This window comes from Lampris incognitus, chromosome 21 (assembly GCF_029633865.1).
Source record: "Lampris incognitus isolate fLamInc1 chromosome 21, fLamInc1.hap2, whole genome shotgun sequence".
In the NCBI taxonomy this organism is placed as follows: domain Eukaryota; kingdom Metazoa; phylum Chordata; class Actinopteri; order Lampriformes; family Lampridae; genus Lampris; species Lampris incognitus.
The window spans coordinates 23,195,709-23,215,708 of NC_079231.1; the positions used below are offsets into that span (position 1 = coordinate 23,195,709).

The 20,000-nt window shown below is 49.1% G+C and overlaps 1 protein-coding gene across 1 annotated transcript in view; it reads left to right on the forward strand.

The window, feature by feature from the left end:
* Positions 1-20,000, forward strand: part of ptprnb (protein tyrosine phosphatase receptor type Nb) — a 68,533-nt gene that overhangs the window by 40,214 nt on the left and 8,319 nt on the right. The window contains exons 16-21 of the mRNA XM_056301113.1: positions 1-51; positions 1,248-1,395; positions 3,196-3,269; positions 3,703-3,780; positions 4,996-5,115; positions 12,117-12,283. The exon at positions 1-51 is cut by the window's left edge and continues 111 nt beyond it. Of these exons, the coding sequence (XP_056157088.1) occupies positions 1-51; positions 1,248-1,395; positions 3,196-3,269; positions 3,703-3,780; positions 4,996-5,115; positions 12,117-12,283 (638 nt within the window). The remainder of the gene's footprint in view (positions 52-1,247; positions 1,396-3,195; positions 3,270-3,702; positions 3,781-4,995; positions 5,116-12,116; positions 12,284-20,000) is intronic.

A 20,000-nucleotide genomic window follows, 5' to 3' on the forward strand; every position in this document is an offset into this window, starting at 1 on the left:
GAGGAGCCTGCCCAAGCCAACATGGACATCTCCACCGGACACATGATTCTGGTCAGTAGCTCACTGTCTCGCTCCGTTTGACCACTAGGGGGGAAAACATATTAGAGCCGCATGTTTGACGGCTAAGGGCAAAAACATGTGCTTATGTGTATGCAAGATGGCCGTCACGCGTAACCTGCGGTCGTTTGGGGTGTTGTTCGTGCATCCCCTCCAAAATCACCGCTACATGTCCGCAAGGTGCAATACCGAGACAGACCTGTGTGTGCAGTATTAAAGCAGTAAAATACTAGTTTATGTCCCATTAAGTCCAACGCACATGACGGATGGCGAGCGGGAACATGAGAGGAGAGGCTGACATGGCTTGTGCCTCTCCTGCCCGGTAGTGGACCGTTTAAACCCGCAGTCTGAGCAAAGTAAGCAGATGAGGATGTGAACAATACCGCTCACACGGCAAACACGTCACGTACCCTCGGCATAGTTAGTGTAACGGACGTTTTGGGCCTGAAAGAGCTTTTTTTCTGAATATGTCGCTATTATAAGTTTCAGGTAACCGTGCAACAGAACTGCTTTGTGGTGTTTTGGGAATTACACAACTAGGTTCCTGTTCAACACCCACCACAGTCTAGCAAGGTTTTACGGACTGCGCACAAAGCCTGCATAACTGTAACTACAGCTGAGCAACTCTACGTGATTACTGGTATTATAATAAGGAAATCCTAAACGCTCATGTAAAATGTCATCATGAGGTCATGCGGGTAGTGTGCCGGTCTATTCCGTTGCCTACCAACACGGGGATCGCCGGTTTGAATCCCCGTGTTACCTCCGGCTTGGTTGGCATCCCTACAACACAATTGGCCGTGTCTGCAGGTGGGAAGCCAGATGTGGGTGTGTGTCCTGGTTGCTGCACTAGCGCCTCCTCTGGTCGATCGGGGCACCTGTTCATGGGGGAAGGGGAACTGGGGGAATAGCGTGATCCTCCCACGCGCTACGTCCCCCTGGTGAAACTCCTCCCTGTCAGGTGAAAAGAAGCGGCTGGCGACTCCACATGTATGGGAGGAGGCATGTGGTGGTCTGCAGCCCTCCCCGGATCGGCAGAGGGGGTGGAGCAGAGACCGGGACGGCTTGGAAGAGTGGGGTGATTGGCCGGGTACAACTGGGGAGGAAAAAGGGGGAAAATCCCCCCCAAAAAAGTCACCCTATTCTTTCTGTGAGGTGATCTTTAAATGTCTCGCTGTGCTTTCCCCTAGGCCTACATGGAGGACCACCTGAGGAACAAGGACCGCCTGATGAAGGAGTGGGAGGCACTTTGCTCCTACCAAGCGGAGCCCAGTGCTGTCTCCGTGGCCCAGAGCGAAGCCAACGCCAAGAAGAACCGCTGCCCCGACTCCGTGCCCTGTGAGTCAGTACAATCCGGACTCGCGGGGCACCGGTTTAGCGTGAAGGCAATATGACATTAGGGCCCTTCTTTATTTTACACTCGCAGTTAAATACACATAATTAATACTTATTTACTATAATTTTAGAATGATAACATCTACCAGAGTCACATCACGTCGTTGCCCGTTCAGAATTAAATCCCTGTTGAGAACCACTTCAGCAATCAAAGTGTTGTAAGGACGGTGAGTTTTATTTGGGTGACACCGGTGCTCAGACAAACACTGCGGTAGCAGTAAAAACAGGACGCAGAACAGCATAGGCTCCCATTCAGCACAGCTCACAGCACACAGCTGACCGATCCTGAACTCTGACCACGTTTCTACAGATCGTCCAATCACAATTGAGCGATTACCGTCGCCAACATGACCCAGGTCAATTTTATTTGACGTAACGTGACCCCTGTCAGCTTCCCTGAGCACTGGGCAGCCAGCCAGGACTTGTCGATGAGGACAGTAGATCCAATGTGTCCTGTGATCCCACCCGAGCAGTCAAACACGGATGCGGCTACAGAAATGTGACTTGAATCAGACAGAACACAAATGTGGCTAGAAAAATAAATCAGAAAAAAATCATTTTTTCTTGCCGTACAGGCTTCAAAAAAAGCAACCAGACTCAAATCAGGTGTGCAAAACTCTGTTTGCATGGTTCTGGGCTGCCAGTTGGGACATAGTCGGAGCCATAGTATCTTATGCCAGCACTCGAGGCACCTGCTGCCAGAAGTGCTGTCATAAGGCCCTTTCCACCACCCCGGTGCCGGTGCCTAATCTAGAACCGGTTCCACGCTTTTCCACCGAAAAAAAGACTGGCGTCGGTGCCAAAAAACTGGCACCGGCACCACAAAATTGCTGGACCTGAAGGTGGAAGCTGATGTCAGTGGCTATGTGACGGGCTACCGCAAGAAATGCGCCGCCCCTTAACCCTTGGAGCATGTCTATCGGTGTTTAGTTTCGCAGTAAAAAGAAGAAATTCGCCACCATTTTTGAAAAAGCACGAGTAGAACAACAGAACAAATCACCAACTGAAGAAGGGTTATAGCAGAGGTGTAAAAACCCCGGTCCAGAAAGTACAAACCCTAACCGTGTCTTTACTCCACCCATGTACAAAACCGTCAGATTGCACTGACTAGTTTCCCAAATCAGCCGTTTAATACATGGATGGAGTAAAGACACGGTTAGGGTTTGTACTTTCTGGACCGGGTTTTTACACCTCTGGATTATAGAGGTCATAAAACAGAGCTGTCGAAAAGTGGCGCGGGAAGGAAAATTGAAAGCGTTAAAGCGCTGCATCGAAACCATTTTTTTTGGCTATCAAACTCAAAATCGATACCTACCCGCCGTCTGGAACACAACCATCGTCTGTCATGAATGCTGCACGTGGTCGCCGCACGCGGGCAACCTGCAAATGTGAGATGTAAGAACTTTAAAAGTGACTTTAAAAGGAACTTGTATATAAAAAGCAAGCCAAGCAAATGCTTTCTGTCCGCCATGATTTTTTTTTTTTGTTCCTGCGGAAATTACCCCAACTTCCACTACGTCACATTCAGTTCGGTTCTCGAAAGGCACCAAGGGAGAACTGGCTCCACACCGGCACCGGCACCGTTCTGGTGGAAAAGAAGCAATAGAACCATCAAACAACATACATCAGTTTTCCCTTCCAAGTGTGTTTTGGCCCTTTTAGTACTGTATGGAAGTGATCTTAGTGTAAGTGTCCCCGATGTGGGGCTATTGACTGTTTTTCCCCCCTCCTATTTTGCCCTAGATGACCACTCCAGGGTGAGGCTGAAGGCAGAGGTCAACCCCTCACGGGCCGATTACATCAATGCCAGCACAATCGTAAGCCGGTCCTCACACCCTCCACTTACCTCTGCTTTCTAGTGATACCCATCAGCAGCTATCTCTGTGGAAAGTCTTCCTCACTCCAAGCCCTCTTAGACCCCAAAGCCAACTTCTATCTGCCTGTCATTCGTGGTGGAGAACCGTTACCAGTCAGACTGTGACCGGAGGGTTTGTTTACTCTGCCAGCATCACTGTCAAGTGATCACCGTTCATCAAGATAAAGAGTTCAGTCGTCGATTAATTTTGCGATCTGTCAACCACTATGGCAAGTAGACGACGGAGCTGGTTTCTTGCCCCGACTCCACATGAATATAGTTTAAGAACGGTCTCTTGGCATGGCCACCAGGGGGCTGTGGTGACTTACAGTGAGCGGAAAATGGTTCTGACCTCTGCCCTTTGTGATTCCCTCCACTCTCCCTGTTTCCCTCAGATTGAGCACGATCCCAGAATGCCTGCCTACATCGCCACTCAAGGGCCCCTGTCACACACCATCTCTGACTTCTGGCAGGTTTGTTCCAGAGAGAGCCGCATTTCAAACCGAACTAGAGTTTTCTAGATTCGTAATCAAAAGGAGAATCAGTCTTGCGAGCCGAAATACGTTTTGAACAGGGAGATACAAGAAACGTGACAGTAGGACATTGACATGAAACACGTGGACATAAAAAAGACATGCATGTTAGTAGGGTCAGCACTGCAGTCCGTGCCCTTGACCGAGGCAGGGCCAGATGAACTGGAGTTGGTCCCCGGATGCTGCACGGCGGCTGCCCACTGCTCCCAGCTACACAGCGAGGATGGGTTACATGCAGAGCGGGGGCGTCCGGGTGGCGTGGCGGTCTATTCCGTTGCCTGCCAGCACGGGGATCGGCAGTTCAAATCCCCGTGTTACCTCCGGCTTGGTCGGGCGTCCCTACAGACACAATTGGCCGTGTCTGCGGGGGGGAAGCTGGATGTGGGTATGGGTCCTGGTCGCTGCACTGGCACCTCCTCTGGTCGGTCGGGGCGCCTGTTCCAGGGGGGGAATAGCGTGATCCTCCCACGCGCTACATCCCCCCGGTGAAACTCCTCACTGTCAGGTGAAAAGAAGCAGCTGGTGACTCCACATGTATGGGAGGAGGCATGGGGTAGTCTGCAGCCCTCCCCGGATCAGCAGAGGGGGTGGAGCAGAGACCGGGACAGCTCAGAAGAGGGGGGTAACTGGCCAGATGCAATTAGAGGGAGAAAAAGGGAGAAAAGTCCCCCCTCCCCAAAAAAAATGCAGTGTAATTTCCCTACAGGGATCAATGAAATATCTCAAAATCACAAAAAAATAAAAAATAACGCAGCAATATAAATGAAAATACGTAAGATTAGTAGTAAAAAAAAACCCATTAGTGGTCAAGGTAGAAGAGGGCTATAGGGAATAATAGGGATCGTTTCTACCGCATGGAAGACTAAATAGCCTCCGTCAGGGTTTAAAAAGTTGATGGTGAAGATGCTACCCTGGCTGCAGGACAGTCACTGAGCCACACTCTCCTTCAAGTTAACCCAACTCGGTGTTTAGAGAAGACAAGGGAACGGTGGTGTTGATGTCGGTGGAGGTGTATTGATCAGGAAAAGGGCGCCCGTCCTAAGAAGCAGTAGTGGTGGTACAGGAAGTAGTTTGTGGAGGGTTTCTGGGGTGGTGATGTCTCAGAGGTATGTGTAGGCTGGTTCACCAGGTTGACAGCGGTGCTGTGCTGTGCAGATGGTGTGGGAAAGTGGCTGCACGGTGATCGTAATGATGACGGCTCTGGTGGAAGATGGAGAGAAGCAGTGTGATCGCTACTGGCCCGATGAAGGCTCCTCCCTCTACCACATCTATGAGGTCAGGACACAGCCTGTGTGTGTGTGTGTGTGTGTGTGTGTGCTTCAAATGAAGAATTATTTTTATGGAGGGGGGGGCTTTCCCCCCTTTTCTCCCCCTTTTTCTCCCCAATTGTCAATTGTACCCGTCCAATTACCCCACCACTCCTCCGAGCCGTCCCAGTCGCTGCTCCACCCAGGATCATGTGTTTCCTGCTAAAGCAAAGATACCCTGGCTCTGTTCACCCTCCTTGGTGATGCAGGGCTCTGCAGACCTCCTCAGCTCCTCCAGCTGTGTGGTGGCACAGTCTGCTGGGCAGTGTTGCTGCAGACCTCCTCAGCTCCTCCAGCTGTGTGGTGGCACAGTCTGCTGGGCAGTCTTGCTGCAGACCTCCTCAGCTCCTCCAGCTGTGTGGTGGCACACTCTGCTGGGCGGTCTTGCTGCAGACCTCCTCAGCTCCTCCAGCTGTGTGGTGACACAGTCTGCTGGGCAGTCTTGCCGCAGACCTCCTCAGCTCCTCCAGCTGTGTGGTGACACACTCTACTGGGCAGGCTTGCCGCAGACCTCCTCAGCTGCTCCAGCTGTGTGGTGACACAGTCTGCTGGGCAGTCTTGCCGCAGACCTCCTCAGCTCCTCCAGCTGTGTGGTGGCACACTCTGCTGGGCAGTCTTGCTGCAGACCTCCTCAGCTCCTCCAGCTGTATGGTGGCCCGGTCTGCTGGGCAGTCTTGCTGCAGACCTCCTCAGCTGCTCCAGCTGTGTGGTGGCACACTCTGCTGGGCAGTCTTGCTGCAGACCTCCTCAGCTCCTCCAGCTGTGTGGTGGCCCGGTCTGCTGGGCAGTCTTGCTGCAGACCTCCTCAGCTCCTCCAGCTGTGTGGTGACACAGTCTGCTGGGCAGTCTTGCTGCAGACCTCCTCAGCTCCTCCAACTGTGTGGTGGCACACTCTGCTGGGCAGTCTTGCTGCAGACCTCCTCAGCTCCTCCAGCTGTGTGGTGACACAGTCTGCTGGGCAGTCTTGCTGCAGACCTCCTCAGCTGCTCCAGCTGTGTGGTGACGCAGTCTGCTGGGCAGTCTTGCTGCAGACCTCCTCAGCTCCTCCAGCTGTGTGGTGACACAGTCTGCTGGGCAGTCTTGCTGCAGACCTCCTCAGCTCCTCCAGCTGTGTGGTGGCACACTCTGCTGGGCAGTCTTGCTGCAGACCTCCTCAGCTCCTCCAGCTGTGTGGTGACACAGTCTGCTGGGCAGTCTTGCTGCAGACCTCCTCAGCTCCTCCAGCTGTGTGGTGGCACACTCTGCTGGGCAGTCTTGCTGCAGACCTCCTCAGCTCCTCCAGCTGTGTGGTGACACACTCTACTGGGCAGTCTTGCTGCAGACCTCCTCAGCTCCTCCAGCTGTGTGGTGACACAGTCTGCTGGGCAGTCTTGCTGCAGACCTCCTCAGCTCCTCCAACTGTGTGGTGGCACACTCTGCTGGGCAGTCTTGCTGCAGACCTCCTCAGCTCCTCCAGCTGTGTGGTGACACAGTCTGCTGGGCAGTCTTGCTGCAGACCTCCTCAGCTGCTCCAGCTGTGTGGTGACGCAGTCTGCTGGGCAGTCTTGCTGCAGACCTCCTCAGCTCCTCCAGCTGTGTGGTGACGCAGTCTGCTGGGCAGTCTTGCTGCAGACCTCCTCAGCTCCTCCAGCTGTGTGGTGGCACACTCTGCTGGGCAGTCTTGCTGCAGACCTCCTCAGCTCCTCCAGCTGTGTGGTGACACAGTCTGCTGGGCAGTCTTGCTGCAGACCTCCTCAGCTCCTCCAGCTGTGTGGTGGCACGGTCTGCTGGGCAGTCTTGCTGCAGACCTCCTCAGCTCCTCCAGCTGTGTGGTGGCCCGGTCTGCTGGGCAGTCTTGCTGCAGACCTCCTCAGCTCCTCCAGCTGTGTGGTGACACAGTCTGCTGGACAGTCTTGCTGCAGACCTCCTCAGCTGCTCCAGCTGTGTGGTGACGCAATCTGCTGGGCAGTCTTGCCGCAGACCTCCTCAGCTCCTCCAGCTGTGTGGTGGCACAGTCTGCTGGACAGTCTTGCCGCAGACCTCCTCAGCTCCTCCAGCTGTGTGGTGACACAGTCTGCTGGGCAGTGTTGCCGCAGACCTCCTCAGCTCCTCCAGCTGTGTGGTGGCCCGGTCTGCTGGGCAGTCTTGCTGCAGACCTCCTCAGCTGCTCCAGCTGTGTGGTGGCACACTCTGCTGGGCAGTCTTGCTGCAGACCTCCTCAGCTCCTCCAGCTGTGTGGTGGCCCGGTCTGCTGGGCAGTCTTGCTGCAGACCTCCTCAGCTCCTCCAGCTGTGTGGTGACACAGTCTGCTGGGCAGTCTTGCTGCAGACCTCCTCAGCTGCTCCAGCTGTGTGGTGGCACACTCTGCTGGGCAGTCTTGCTGCAGACCTCCTCAGCTCCTCCAGCTGTGTGGTGACACAGTCTGCTGGGCAGTGTTGCTGCAGACCTCCTCAGCTCCTCCAGCTGTGTGGTGACACACTCTACTGGGCAGTGTTGCTGCAGACCTCCTCAGCTCCTCCAGCTGTGTGGTGACACAGTCTGCTGGGCAGTCTTGCTGCAGACCTCCTCAGCTCCTCCAGCTGTGTGGTGGCACACTCTACTGGGCAGTCTTGCTGCAGACCTCCTCAGCTCCTCCAGCTGTGTGGTGACACCGTCTGCTGGGCAGTCTTGCCGCAGACCTCCTCAGCTCCTCCAGCTGTGTGGTGACACAGTCTGCTGGGCAGTCTTGCTGCAGACCTCCTCAGCTGCTCCAGCTGTGTGGTGGCACAGTCTGCTGGGCAGTCTTCCTGCAGACCTCCTCAGCTCCTCCAGCTGTGGGGTGACACAGTCTGCTGGGCAGTCTTCCTGCAGACCTCCTCAGCTCCTCCAGCTGTGTGGTGACACAGTCTGCTGGGCAGTCTTGCTGCAGACCTCCTCAGCTCCTCCAGCTGTGTGGTGACACAGTCTGCTGGGCAGTCTTGCTGCAGACCTCCTCAGCTCCTCCAGCTGTGTGGTGACACACTCTGCTGGGCAGTCTTGCTGCAGACCTCCTCAGCTCCTCCAGCTGTGTGGTGACACACTCTGCTGGGCAGTCTTGCTGCAGACCTCCTCAGCTTCTCCAGCTGTGTGGTGACACACTCTGCTGGGCGGTCTTGCTGCAGACCTCCTCAGCTCCTCCAGCTGTGTGGTGGCCCGGTCTGCTGGGCAGTCTTGCTGCAGACCTCCTCAGCTGCTCCAGCTGTGTGGTGGCACACTCTGCTGGGCAGTCTTGCTGCAGACCTCCTCAGCTCCTCCAGCTGTGTGGTGACACAGTCTGCTGGGCAGTCTTGCTGCAGACCTCCTCAGCTCCTCCAGCTGTGTGGTGACACAGTCTGCTGGGCAGTCTTGCTGCAGACCTCCTCAGCTCCTCCAGCTGTGTGGTGACACAGTCTGCTGGGCAGTGTTGCTGCAGACCTCCTCAGCTCCTCCAGCTGTGTGGTGACACAGTCTGCTGGGCAGTCTTGCTGCAGACCTCCTCAGCTCCTCCAGCTGTGTGGTGGCACACTCTGCTGGGCAGTCTTGCTGCAGACCTCCTCAGCTCCTCCAGCTGTGTGGTGACACAGTCTGCTGGGCAGTGTTGCTGCAGACCTCCTCAGCTCCTCCAGCTGTGTGGTGACACAGTCTGCTGGGCAGTCTTGCTGCAGACCTCCTCAGCTCCTCCAGCTGTGTGGTGACACACTCTACTGGGCAGTCTTGCTGCAGACCTCCTCAGCTCCTCCAGCTGTGTGGTGACACAGTCTGCTGGGCAGTGTTGCCGCAGACCTCCTCAGCTCCTCCAGCTGTGTGGTGACACAGTCTGCTGGGCAGTCTTGCTGCAGACCTCCTCAGCTGCTCCAGCTGTGTGGTGGCACAGTCTGCTGGGCGGTCTTGCTGCATGGGGAAACCTCTCATTTAGACTGCTGAACTGGAGAGAGGAGGACTTGTGTAAGGGAGAACATCATGAAGCATATGAAGGACCTCCTGGTCGACAGTCTGATGACCGGCTCAACAGATCCATCAAATACAGTTATAGGCTGTGGACGCTGCATAGAGCTCGTAGTGCACATGCAGTGTCAGCTCTGCTGTGTCATAGAAATATATATTTTTTCATTTTCTATTTGTATTACTGCGGTGTATTTTCCAGTCACTATTTGGAAAAAGCGACGTACAGAAAATTAAAAGAAAAAAAAGTGCATTGTAAGCTTGGTATGAGAGGATAACAGCCCACGTATTTGGTTTTTTGTTTGTTTTTTGTGCTTTCGTGTGCATGTTTGTGAGAAAAAAACAGGAAGTGTGTGCACGCCTGCATAGAGGTCACCCTATGAGGACGTGCACAGTGTTGTTCAATTACCCCGCGTTTGCATCTCGGTGTCCTCGTTTCAGAGTTGTGTGTGTTGTTAAGTGTGTCAGCGTGCACGTACATGCATGATTTCTGAGTTCAGAGTGTTTGTGTATGGGGGCCGTGTGTTCATCCGGCTGTCTACACGAGTGTGAGGACTCCTTGGTGGGATTGTGGGGCATTTAGCTGTCTGTGGGAAAGCCTACTCAGCTGTTCAAGGTCTCTTGTGCAATTCTCATGGCAGTCAGGTTTTCACCGCAAGAGCCGATAATTCAACTCTAGATCGTCTTAACTTGTCTTAAAAGTGTCGTAAACATTGTCTTAATTAATTAAAATTAATTAATTTTACATTATTTTAATTTTGTAATTTTATATGATGTATTTTAATTATGTAATTTAATTATGTAATTTAAACATATTTAATGTTGTTAAATTAATGTTTACATTTAATTAATGTTTTAAAAGATTAAAACGCATTAAAAAATAAATTTTAATTTAATAAATTAAAATTTAATATTACATTATTTTAATTATGTAATTTTGTATTATGTAATTTCCACCACTGCTACTTTCAGCTGCTCTCGCTAGGGGGCGCCACAGCGGATCATCCGTCTGCATTTCTTCCTGTCTTCTGCATCTTCCTCCGTCACACCAGCCACCTGCATGTCCTCCCTCACCACATCCATAAACCTCCTCTTTGGCCTTCCTCTTCTCCTCTTCCCTGGCAGCTCCATATTCAGCATCCTTCTCCCAATATACTCAGCATCTCTCCTCCACACATGTCCAAACCATCTCCATCTTGTCTCTCTTGCTTTGTCTCCAAACCGTCCAACCTGAGCTGTCCCTCTAATATACTCGTTCCTAATCCTGTCCTTCTTCATCACTCCCAGTGAAAATCTTATCATCTTCATCTCTGCCACCTCCAGCTCCTCCTCCTGTCTTTTCATCAGTGCCACTGTCTCCAAACCATACAACATAGCTGGTCTCACCACCATCTTGTAAACCTTCCCTTTAACTCTTGCTGGTACCCTTCTGTCACAAATCACTCCTGACACTCTTCTCCACCCACTCCACCCTGCCTGCACTCTCTTCTTCACCTCTCTTCTGCACTCCCGTTACTTTGGACAGTTGACCCCAAGTATTTAAACTCAGTATGCCTTCGTCACCTCCACTCCTTGCATCCTCACCATTCCTCTGTCCTCCCTCTCATTCACACATAGGTATTCCGTCTTGCTCCTACTGACTTTCATTCCTCTTCTCTCCAGTGCATACATCCACCTCTCCAGGCTCTCCTCCACCTGCACCCTACTCTCACTACAGATCAAAATGTTATCTGCGAACATCATAGTCCATGGAGACTCCTGCCTGATCTTGTCCGTCAACCTGTCCATCACCATTACAAACAAGAAAGGGCTCAGAGCCGATCCTTGATGTAATCCCACCCCCACCTTGAACCCATCTGTCATTCCAACCACACACCTCACCACTGTCCCACTTCCCTCATACATATCCTGCACCACCCCTACATACTCCTCTGCTACTCCCGACTTCCTCATACAATACCACACTTCCTCTCTCGGCACGCTGTCGTATGCTTTCTCTAAATCCACAAAGACACAATGTGACTCCTTCTGACCTTCTCTATACTTCTCCATCAACATTCTCAAAGCAATTATTACATACAAAGTAATTTTGTATTATGTAATTATGTCATTTAAAAAATATTTAATGTTATTAAATATTATAGTGTTTAATTAAATTTATTTAATTTGATTAATAAAAGATTAAAGCTTGCCATAAAAAATGGTCTTAGAAAAATTGTCATTAAAATTGAAAAATAAAAACAAATTAAAATTAAAGAAAAACTGTAAAAAATTGCCATTAAAGATTGTCATAAGTCAGGAGCCTAGCATCCTTCCCAAGTTTCCTTGAGTGAAACACTAAACTACGGTTCGCTGTATTTATTTATTTTTGCTTTTTGTACTATTTTATCCTCCTAGGATGCCTAACAACATCCGGCAAAGGGACTGCCGATGGAAACTAGCCTCTTAGCTAACTCGGGTACATTTACACTTGTTTCGAATGTTGGTTAATGTACACTGTCCCCTCCCAAATAAACATTTAAACTGAGCTGAATGTCTTTTGAGTAAGTGCATCAACTAAATGATGTAAGAGGAATTAGTTTGTCAGCATCCTAAGAGATGTCAGGATCAGCCAGAGCCTAAGAGAGGTCAGGATCAGCCAGAGCCTAAGAGAGGTCAGGATCAGCCAGAGCCTAAGAGAGGTCAGGATCAGCCGGAGCCTAAGAGAGGTCAGGATCAGCCAGAGCCTAAGAGAGGTCAGGATCAGCCGGAGCCTAAGAGAGGTCAGGATCAGCCAGAGCCTAAGAGAGGTCAGGATCAGCCAGAGCCTAAGAGAGGTCAGGATCAGCCGGAGCCTAAGAGAGGTCAGGATCAGCCAGAGCCTAAGAGAGGTCAGGATCAGCCGGAGCCTAAGAGAGGTCAGGATCAGCCAGAGCAGTGTCCCTCCAACTGGTATATCGTGATCAAAGACATTTAGGCAGGGGGGCCTGAACCAAGGTCTTCTGGCTGCATGGTAGCCACACTGCCCCCTTGTGTTCCCCAGACAGAAATGTAACCGTCTTCGCTCCTCAGGTGAACCTGGTATCAGAACACATCTGGTGTAACGACTTCCTGGTGCGTAGTTTCTACCTGAAGAACGTCCAGACCCAGGAAACCAGAACTCTGACCCAGTTCCACTTCCTCAGCTGGCCTGCCCAGGGCATCCCCACCTCCACACGCCCTCTGCTCGACTTCCGCAGGTACTGTGGCTGTAATTCTCTACCTAGCACAACACTGATTATGAGCAGGAACATTACAGTATCGATAATTATTCAGCCTTTCACGAGTACATGAAAACACTCGAGAGAAGTCCTTGCTTGACTGATTAACAAGGGCTTATGCATGCACTCAAAACCGTACATAAAGTATCGAGTCAAGTCAGTTTTATTTGTATAGCCCAATATCACAAATTACAAATTTGCCTCAAGGGGCTTTACAGCAACACAACATCCTGTCCTTAGACAGGTTCCCACAAACATCTTTACACCCCATTTGACTCCATTTATAGAAAACGGAACAAGGATAAGCTGTGCCATGAAAGGCTTTTTGGGCGACCTGGTCCAGCATGTTTCCCAGTGCTCCCGTGGCATCTCTCTTGGCTCTGCTTGGCATCCTCCTCAGCATATTCTGTTATCCTCTTTCAGTGTTGTATTGTGTAAATTGTGTAAACACAGCATCATTGCACGTTGTGCGTCTTGGGAGAGAGAGCCTCCTCTGTTGCTCTCCCTGAGCTTTCTTCCTAGTTTTTCTCCCTGTTTTTAGGGAGTCGTTCCTTATCCAGTGCGAGGGTCTAAGGACAGGATGTTGTGTTGCTGTATTAAATTACAAATAAAATGGCAAATTTTATTAAAATTACAAATTAAACTACAAAGAAAATTACACATTTACAAAAAAGAAATTACAAATTACTGTAATTTACTAATTTGCCCACTGAGTCAAATTTGTGATATTGGGCTATACAAATAAAAGTGGCACGACTTGACTCTGTCCTTGTTTTGAAACATTGTCTTGATGCTTCGCTGAGTGATTTGCCTTAACCTGCAGTCTTTCAAGATGCTGCTGATGCTGCTGCTGCTATTGAAAACAGTTCTGAAACAAATTAAACTATTGGAAACGAGTGGAATTATTCTGCTGTCTGATATTTTTGTGAACTCTGCCTGCTTTTGCATTCCTGATCAAGTGGTGGAAAGATAGTTAAGGATCTCCCATGCTATAACATGTTATATAACATGTTATAGCATGCTATAACATGCTATAACATGCTATAACATGTTATATAAATGTTATAGCATGCTATAACATGCTATAACGTGTTGCTATAACAACATAAAGTCAAGAGATAATTTCAGTTCACACATTGAAAACATAGTAGCGGGAAAACTCTAAACATCCCCTAAACGCGGGGTGTCCAGGTGGCATGGTGGACTATTCTGTTGCCTACCAACATGGGGATCGCCAGTTCGAATCCCTGTGTTACCTCCGGCTTGGTCGGGCGTCCCTACAGACACCATTGGCCGTGTCTGCGGGTGGGAAGCCGGATGTGGGTATGTGTCCTGGTCGCTGCACTAGCGCCTCCTCTGGTCGGTTGGGGCGCCTATTCGTGGGGGGGGGGGAATAGTGTGATCCTCCCACACGCTACGTCTCCCTGGTGAAACTCCTCACTGTCAGGTGAAAAGAAGCGGCTGGTGACGCCATATGTATGGGAGGAGGCACGTGGTAGTCTGCAGGCCTCCCCGGATCAGCAGAGGGGGTGGAGCAGAGACCGGGACGGCTCGGAAGAGGGGGGTAATTGGCCAAGTACATCCATCCATCCATTATCCAAACCACTTGTCCTGCTCTCAGGGTGGCGGGGGATGCTGGAGCCTATCCCAGCAGTCATTGGGCGGCAGGCGGGGAGACACCCTGGACAGGCCGCCAGGCCATCACAGCAGAGGTGGAAAACTCCACTTCAGAAAGTAGAAGTACTAACCATGTATTTGCTCCACCCATGGACTAAACCAGCTGATTTCACTCACTAGTTCTCCTACCTGGTTGAAGTGTTGTGCTAATTAGAATCAGCCGGTTTAGTGCATGGGTGGAGCAAATACATGGTTAGTACTTCTACTTTCTGAAGCGGAGCTTTCCACCCCTGCATCACAGGGCCTTGGCCAAGTACAATTGGGGAGAAAAGGGGGGGGAAAATCCCCTTTTCTGAGAAATTCTTTTAGTCAAGTTGTGTATATGACTGAGCAAGGTTGGAGTGTTGACTTTTCCAGAATCACTCGTGTGATCTGCACAAATCAGTGTTTTGATTTGACGTGTACATTAGATATTCATCGGCTCTGGATTCCATGCGGTGAGTTCGTGTTGTGCTCAACAACGTCGAAATGCATCAAATAACTTGGCAGGTGAAGAGAAAACACCCAGTCCCGGTCCCGGTTTGCGGTAGCGGGGACTTGATGCGGTGAAGACAGTAATCCTAGGTCATTATCTGCTCTGCTAGCAAGGCTTGGTACGCAGGGTGTTCGGATAACATGGAGGTAGCTGAAGTTGCCACAGCGTCGCACGAGTGCCACGAGACAGATGTGCTCATGGGCAGTGAGTCACATCGGTCGGGCTAACGTCGCTCGAGACTCCAGGAAATACACGTAGGGGTAATGTATTATTTCATAGGACATCGCCTCAAGACCGTGGAGTTTTATGAGCTACAAAGCTAGCACACAGAGCTGTCCCAGAGTCCTGCAGAGCCAATACCTGCCTTAGCTGTGGTGGACCACCATGACCTGACATGGGTTGTGCTACAGCTTTTACTACATATGAGAACCACACAGCTCAGTCCCAAAGATGACGCTGGATTACAAAAGACACCGACTATTAAGCTAGAAAAAGTTGCCATCGACTCGTGTACTTCATTAGTAGATGTCACTTACTGCTACACTAACCTATCATGGTATGTACTTAGCACAGAAAGTAAGGAAATGTGTGTTTGGTAGGTGATGTCTTTGTTGTAACAATGCTTCTTGGCAGTAAATCTTATAGCGTTGGAAAGCCTGTTTATTCCCCTTTTAAATGGCGCCACATGTGTAAGGAACCTGCATCTGTGGGATGAGCAGCAGAGCTGAGTATGTGGGTTGCACCCATGAGAAATTTGCCACATCTTCTCTGCCAATGCCCAACAGCTTATCTTGCTGCTGCTACTGACTCTTGTGTTGAGCTTCTGGTCCCCCAGGTGCTGCTGACCATCAGCTGCCTGGTAGAAGATTTACTGCCAAGAAGCATCGTTACACCAAAGAGATAACCTACCAAACACACATTCCCTTACTTTTTGTGCTGAGTTTATATTGGCGGCCTGTCCAGGGTGTCTCCCCACCTGCCACCCAGTGACTGCTGGGATGGACTCCAGCATCCCTGCGACCCTGAGATCAGGATAAGCGGTTTGGATAATGGATGGATGGGTTGTATGAACTGGACCTACCAGAGAATACAGCAATCACTGGACTAGGTGGCGTTGCTGTGTCTGATGATAGGACGTCGCTCCACCTGATATGATCTCCTACATTTAGCCTTCGGCAGCTGGCCCCCCATGTGGGCCTGCTGTACTGTTGGAGCGTTGAGGGGCCACTGCCTGGTGTGGATGCACCGAGTCCACAGCTTGCTTGCAGGTTCTGGGGAGCATCCCTGCACAGTGGTTTACCCTCATCTCCTCTGCAGCAGAGTAAACGCTGCACTGAAGTCCTGCCTCGTTTCTTGAATAAAATATGGCTCTTCTTTCTCTGATATAGACCCAGAGCAGAGTAGCGTAGAAGTGTCGAGAGTAGCAGGACCGATGCCACTGCTGTCAAGCCTTCAGAGAGCTCGTTCAGACCAGCCTGTTTTATTATGCACATGGTTCTTCCTGTATCTTTCTGATCTCACCTCTCTCTCTCTCTATCTACCACTGTCCAGCCATTCTAATCTGTCCTCTCCATCACGCTCCTGTTTCTATTCCTGTCCTTCCCTCCTGTGATTCTTATCTAAAAAAAAAAATCTCTTCCCTTTGACCCCCCCCCTCTCTCTCCCCTACTCCCACCCTGTGCGATGGAGGTCAGCGGGGCCCATGGTTTATGTTTGACATATCTGTCTGTGTCATTCTTGTGATTTGCAGCTAGTAGTCTGGGTCCAGTTGCATAGTCACAAAAATGATCATGGACTGGTGTGGCTGCAGCAGGAAGTCCATCGCTGAAACCCTCTTTTTATCTCCCTGCTCTGCCTTTCTCTCTCTCTCTCTCTCTCTGTCCCTCTCTTCTGACCTCTCTCTCTCTCTCTCTCTCTCTGTCCCTCTCTTCTGACCTCTCTCTCTCTCTCTCTCTGCCCCTCTCTCCTGACCTCTCTCCCCCCATCTGTATGTAACACACATGCTGCTAGTCTGGGTTATGAAGCTGTCCACCATATGCTAGCCTCATGTGCTAGCATCATATGTGAGCCTCATGTGCTAGCATCATATGCAATTCTCATGTGCTAGCATCATGTGCTAGCATCATATGCAAGCCTCATGTGCTAGCATCATGTGCTAGCATCATATGCAAGCCTCATGTGCTAGCATCATGTGCTAGCATGATATGCGAGCATCGTGTGCTAGCATCGTGTGCTAGCATCATGTGCTAGCATCAGCCAGGGAAGCAGATTTTGCACCGTCATATGAATAGAGGAAAAATGTGCATGTGTGCAAGCACGAACGCACAGTTCACCCACCAATCCCATGCAACTATTACACCACACTTACACTCGTTTACCTACACACACACGAACACACACACACACACACACGAACACACACACACACACACACGCTCTTTCCATGTCTTTCACTTTCCCCAAAATGTGGACCTACAAAGGGAAGTGTGTGAGTACAGGTTAGACTGATTAGATCGGGTGATGATGTTCCAGGGCATCTCCATGGCAATGTTACTGATTGATTTGTGTGTGTGTGGGGGGGGGGTTAATGTTAAGTCAGGGTTAGAGTACAGTGGCGGTCATTTAGATGTTGTTCCTATTCAGACAAGCCTAAATTTCTAAAGCACCAACATAACTAACACACACACACACACACACACACACACACACACACACACACACACACACACACACACACACACACACCTCATTTCCTCCTGCAACTACAATCTGCCAGTCACTTCTATAGTCCTGAAGTTAATCTACCAGTGTAGTTCATGTACCAGTGTAGTTCATGTACCAGTGTAGTTCATGTACCAGTGTAGTTCATGTACCAGTGTAGTTAATCTACCAGTGTAGTTAATGTACCAGTGTAGTTAATGTACCAGTGTAGTTCATGTACCAGTGTAGTTAATCTACCAGTGTAGTTAATCTACCAGTGCAGTTAATGTACCAGTGTAGTTAATCTACCAGTGTAGTTAATCTACCAGTGTAGTTAATCTACCAGTGTAGTTCATGTACCAGTGTAGTTAATCTACCAGTGTAGTTAATCTACCAGTGTAGTTCATGTACCAGTGTAGTTAATCTACCAGTGTAGTTCATGTACCAGTGTAGTTAATCTACCAGTGTAGTTAATCTACCAGTGTAGTTCATGTACCAGTGTAGTTAATCTACCAGTGTAGTTCATGTACCAGTGTAGTTAATCTACCAGTGTAGTTCATGTACCAGTGTAGTTAATCTACCAGTGTAGTTCATGTACCAGTGTAGTTAATCTACCAGTGTAGTTCATGTACCAGTGTAGTTCATGTACCAGTGTAGTTAATCTACCAGTGTAGTTCATGTACCAGTGTAGTTAATCTACCAGTGTAGTTAATCTACCAGTGTAGTTCATGTACCGGTGTAGTTCATGTACCAGTGTAGTTAATGTACCAGTGTAGTTAATGTACCAGTGTAGTTCATGTACCAGTGTAGTTAATCTACCAGTGTAGTTAATCTACCAGTGTAGTTCATGTACCAGTGTAGTTCATGTACCAGTGTAGTTAATCTACCAGTGTAGTTAATCTACCAGTGTAGTTCATGTACCGGTGTAGTTCATGTACCAGTGTAGTTAATCTACCAGTGTAGTTAATGTACCAGTGTAGTTAATTTACCAGTGTAGTTCATGTACCAGTGTAGTTCATGTACCAGTGTAGTTCATCTACCAGTGTAGTTAATCTACCAGTGTAGTTAATCTACCAGTGTAGTTCATGTACCGGTGTAGTTCATGTACCAGTGTAGTTAATCTACCAGTGTAGTTCATGTACCAGTGTAGTTAATCTACCAGTGTAGTTCATGTACCGGTGTAGTTAATGTACCAGTGCAGTTAATCTACCAGTGTAGTTAATCTACCAGTGTAGTTCATGTACCAGTGTAGTTCATGTACCAGTGTAGTTCATCTACCAGTGTAGTTAATCTACCAGTGTAGTTCATGTACCAGTGTAGTTCATGTACCGGTGTAGTTCATGTACCAGTGTAGTTCATGTACCAGTGTAGTTAATCTACCAGTGTAGTTCATGTACCAGTGTAGTTAATGTATCAGTGTAGTTCATGTACCAGTGTAGTTCATGTACCAGTGTAGTTCATGTACCAGTGTAGTTAATCTACCAGTGTAGTTCATGTACCAGTGTAATTAATCTACCAGTGTAGTTAATCTACCAGTGTAGTTAATCTACCAGTGTAGTTCATGTACCAGTGTAGTTAATCTACCAGTGTAGTTCATGTATCAGTGTAGTTAATCTACCAGTGTAGTTAATCTACCAGTGTAGTTCATGTACCAGTGTAGTTAATCTACCAGTGTAGTTCATGTACCAGTGTAGTTAATCTACCAGTGTAGTTCATGTACCAGTGTAGTTAATCTACCAGTGTAGTTAATGTACCAGTGTAGTTCATGTACCGGTGTAGTTCATGTACCAGTGTAGTTCATGTACCAGTGTAGTTAATCTACCAGTGTAGTTCATGTACCAGTGTAGTTAATCTACCAGTGTAGTTAATGTACCAGTGTAGTTAATCTACCAGTGTAGTTAATGTACCAGTGTAGTTCATGTACCGGTGTAGTTCATGTACCAGTGTAGTTAATCTACCAGTGTAGTTCATGTACCAGTGTAGTTAATCTACCAGTGTAGTTCATGTACCAGTGTAGTTCATGTACCAGTGTAGTTAATGTACCAGTGTAGTTCATGTACCGGTGTAGTTCATGTACCGGTGTAGTTAATCTACCAGTGTAGTTAATGTACCAGTGTAGTTAATGTACCAGTGTAGTTAATCTACCAGTGTAGTTAATGTACCAGTGTAGTTCATGTACCGGTGTAGTTCATGTACCAGTGTAGTTAATCTACCAGGGTAGTTAATGTACCAGTGTAGTTAATGTACCAGTGTAGTTAATCTACCAGTGTAGTTAATGTACCAGTGCAGTTCATGTACCGGTGTAGTTCATGTACCAGTGTAGTTAATCTACCAGTGTAGTTAATCTACCAGTGTAGTTCATGTACCAGTGTAGTTAATCTACCAGTGTAGTTAATGTACCAGTGTAGTTCATGTACCAGTGTAGTTCATATACCAGTGTAGTTAATCTACCAGTGTAGTTCATGTACCAGTGTAGTTAATCTACCAGTGTAGTTCATGTACCGGTGTAGTTCATGTACCAGTGTAGTTCATGTACCGGTGTAGTTCATGTACCGGTGTAGTTCATGTACCAGTGTAGTTAATGTACCAGTGTAGTTCATGTACCAGTGTAGTTAATGTACCGGTGTAATGAAAAGGTCGTACATTTCAGAACTACCCAGGTTTGCATCTCAGCTCTCAGATCCTGACGGTTCAGTTGGTTGATCCGGAAAACTGGGCTGCTCTTGATCAAGGACTGTGGGTGAAACGGAGAAGTCAGGTTTTAGTGTTTGAATCTCAGGGGCGTCCGGGTAGCATGGCGGTCTATTCCGCCGCCTACCAACACGGGGATCGCCGGTTCGAATC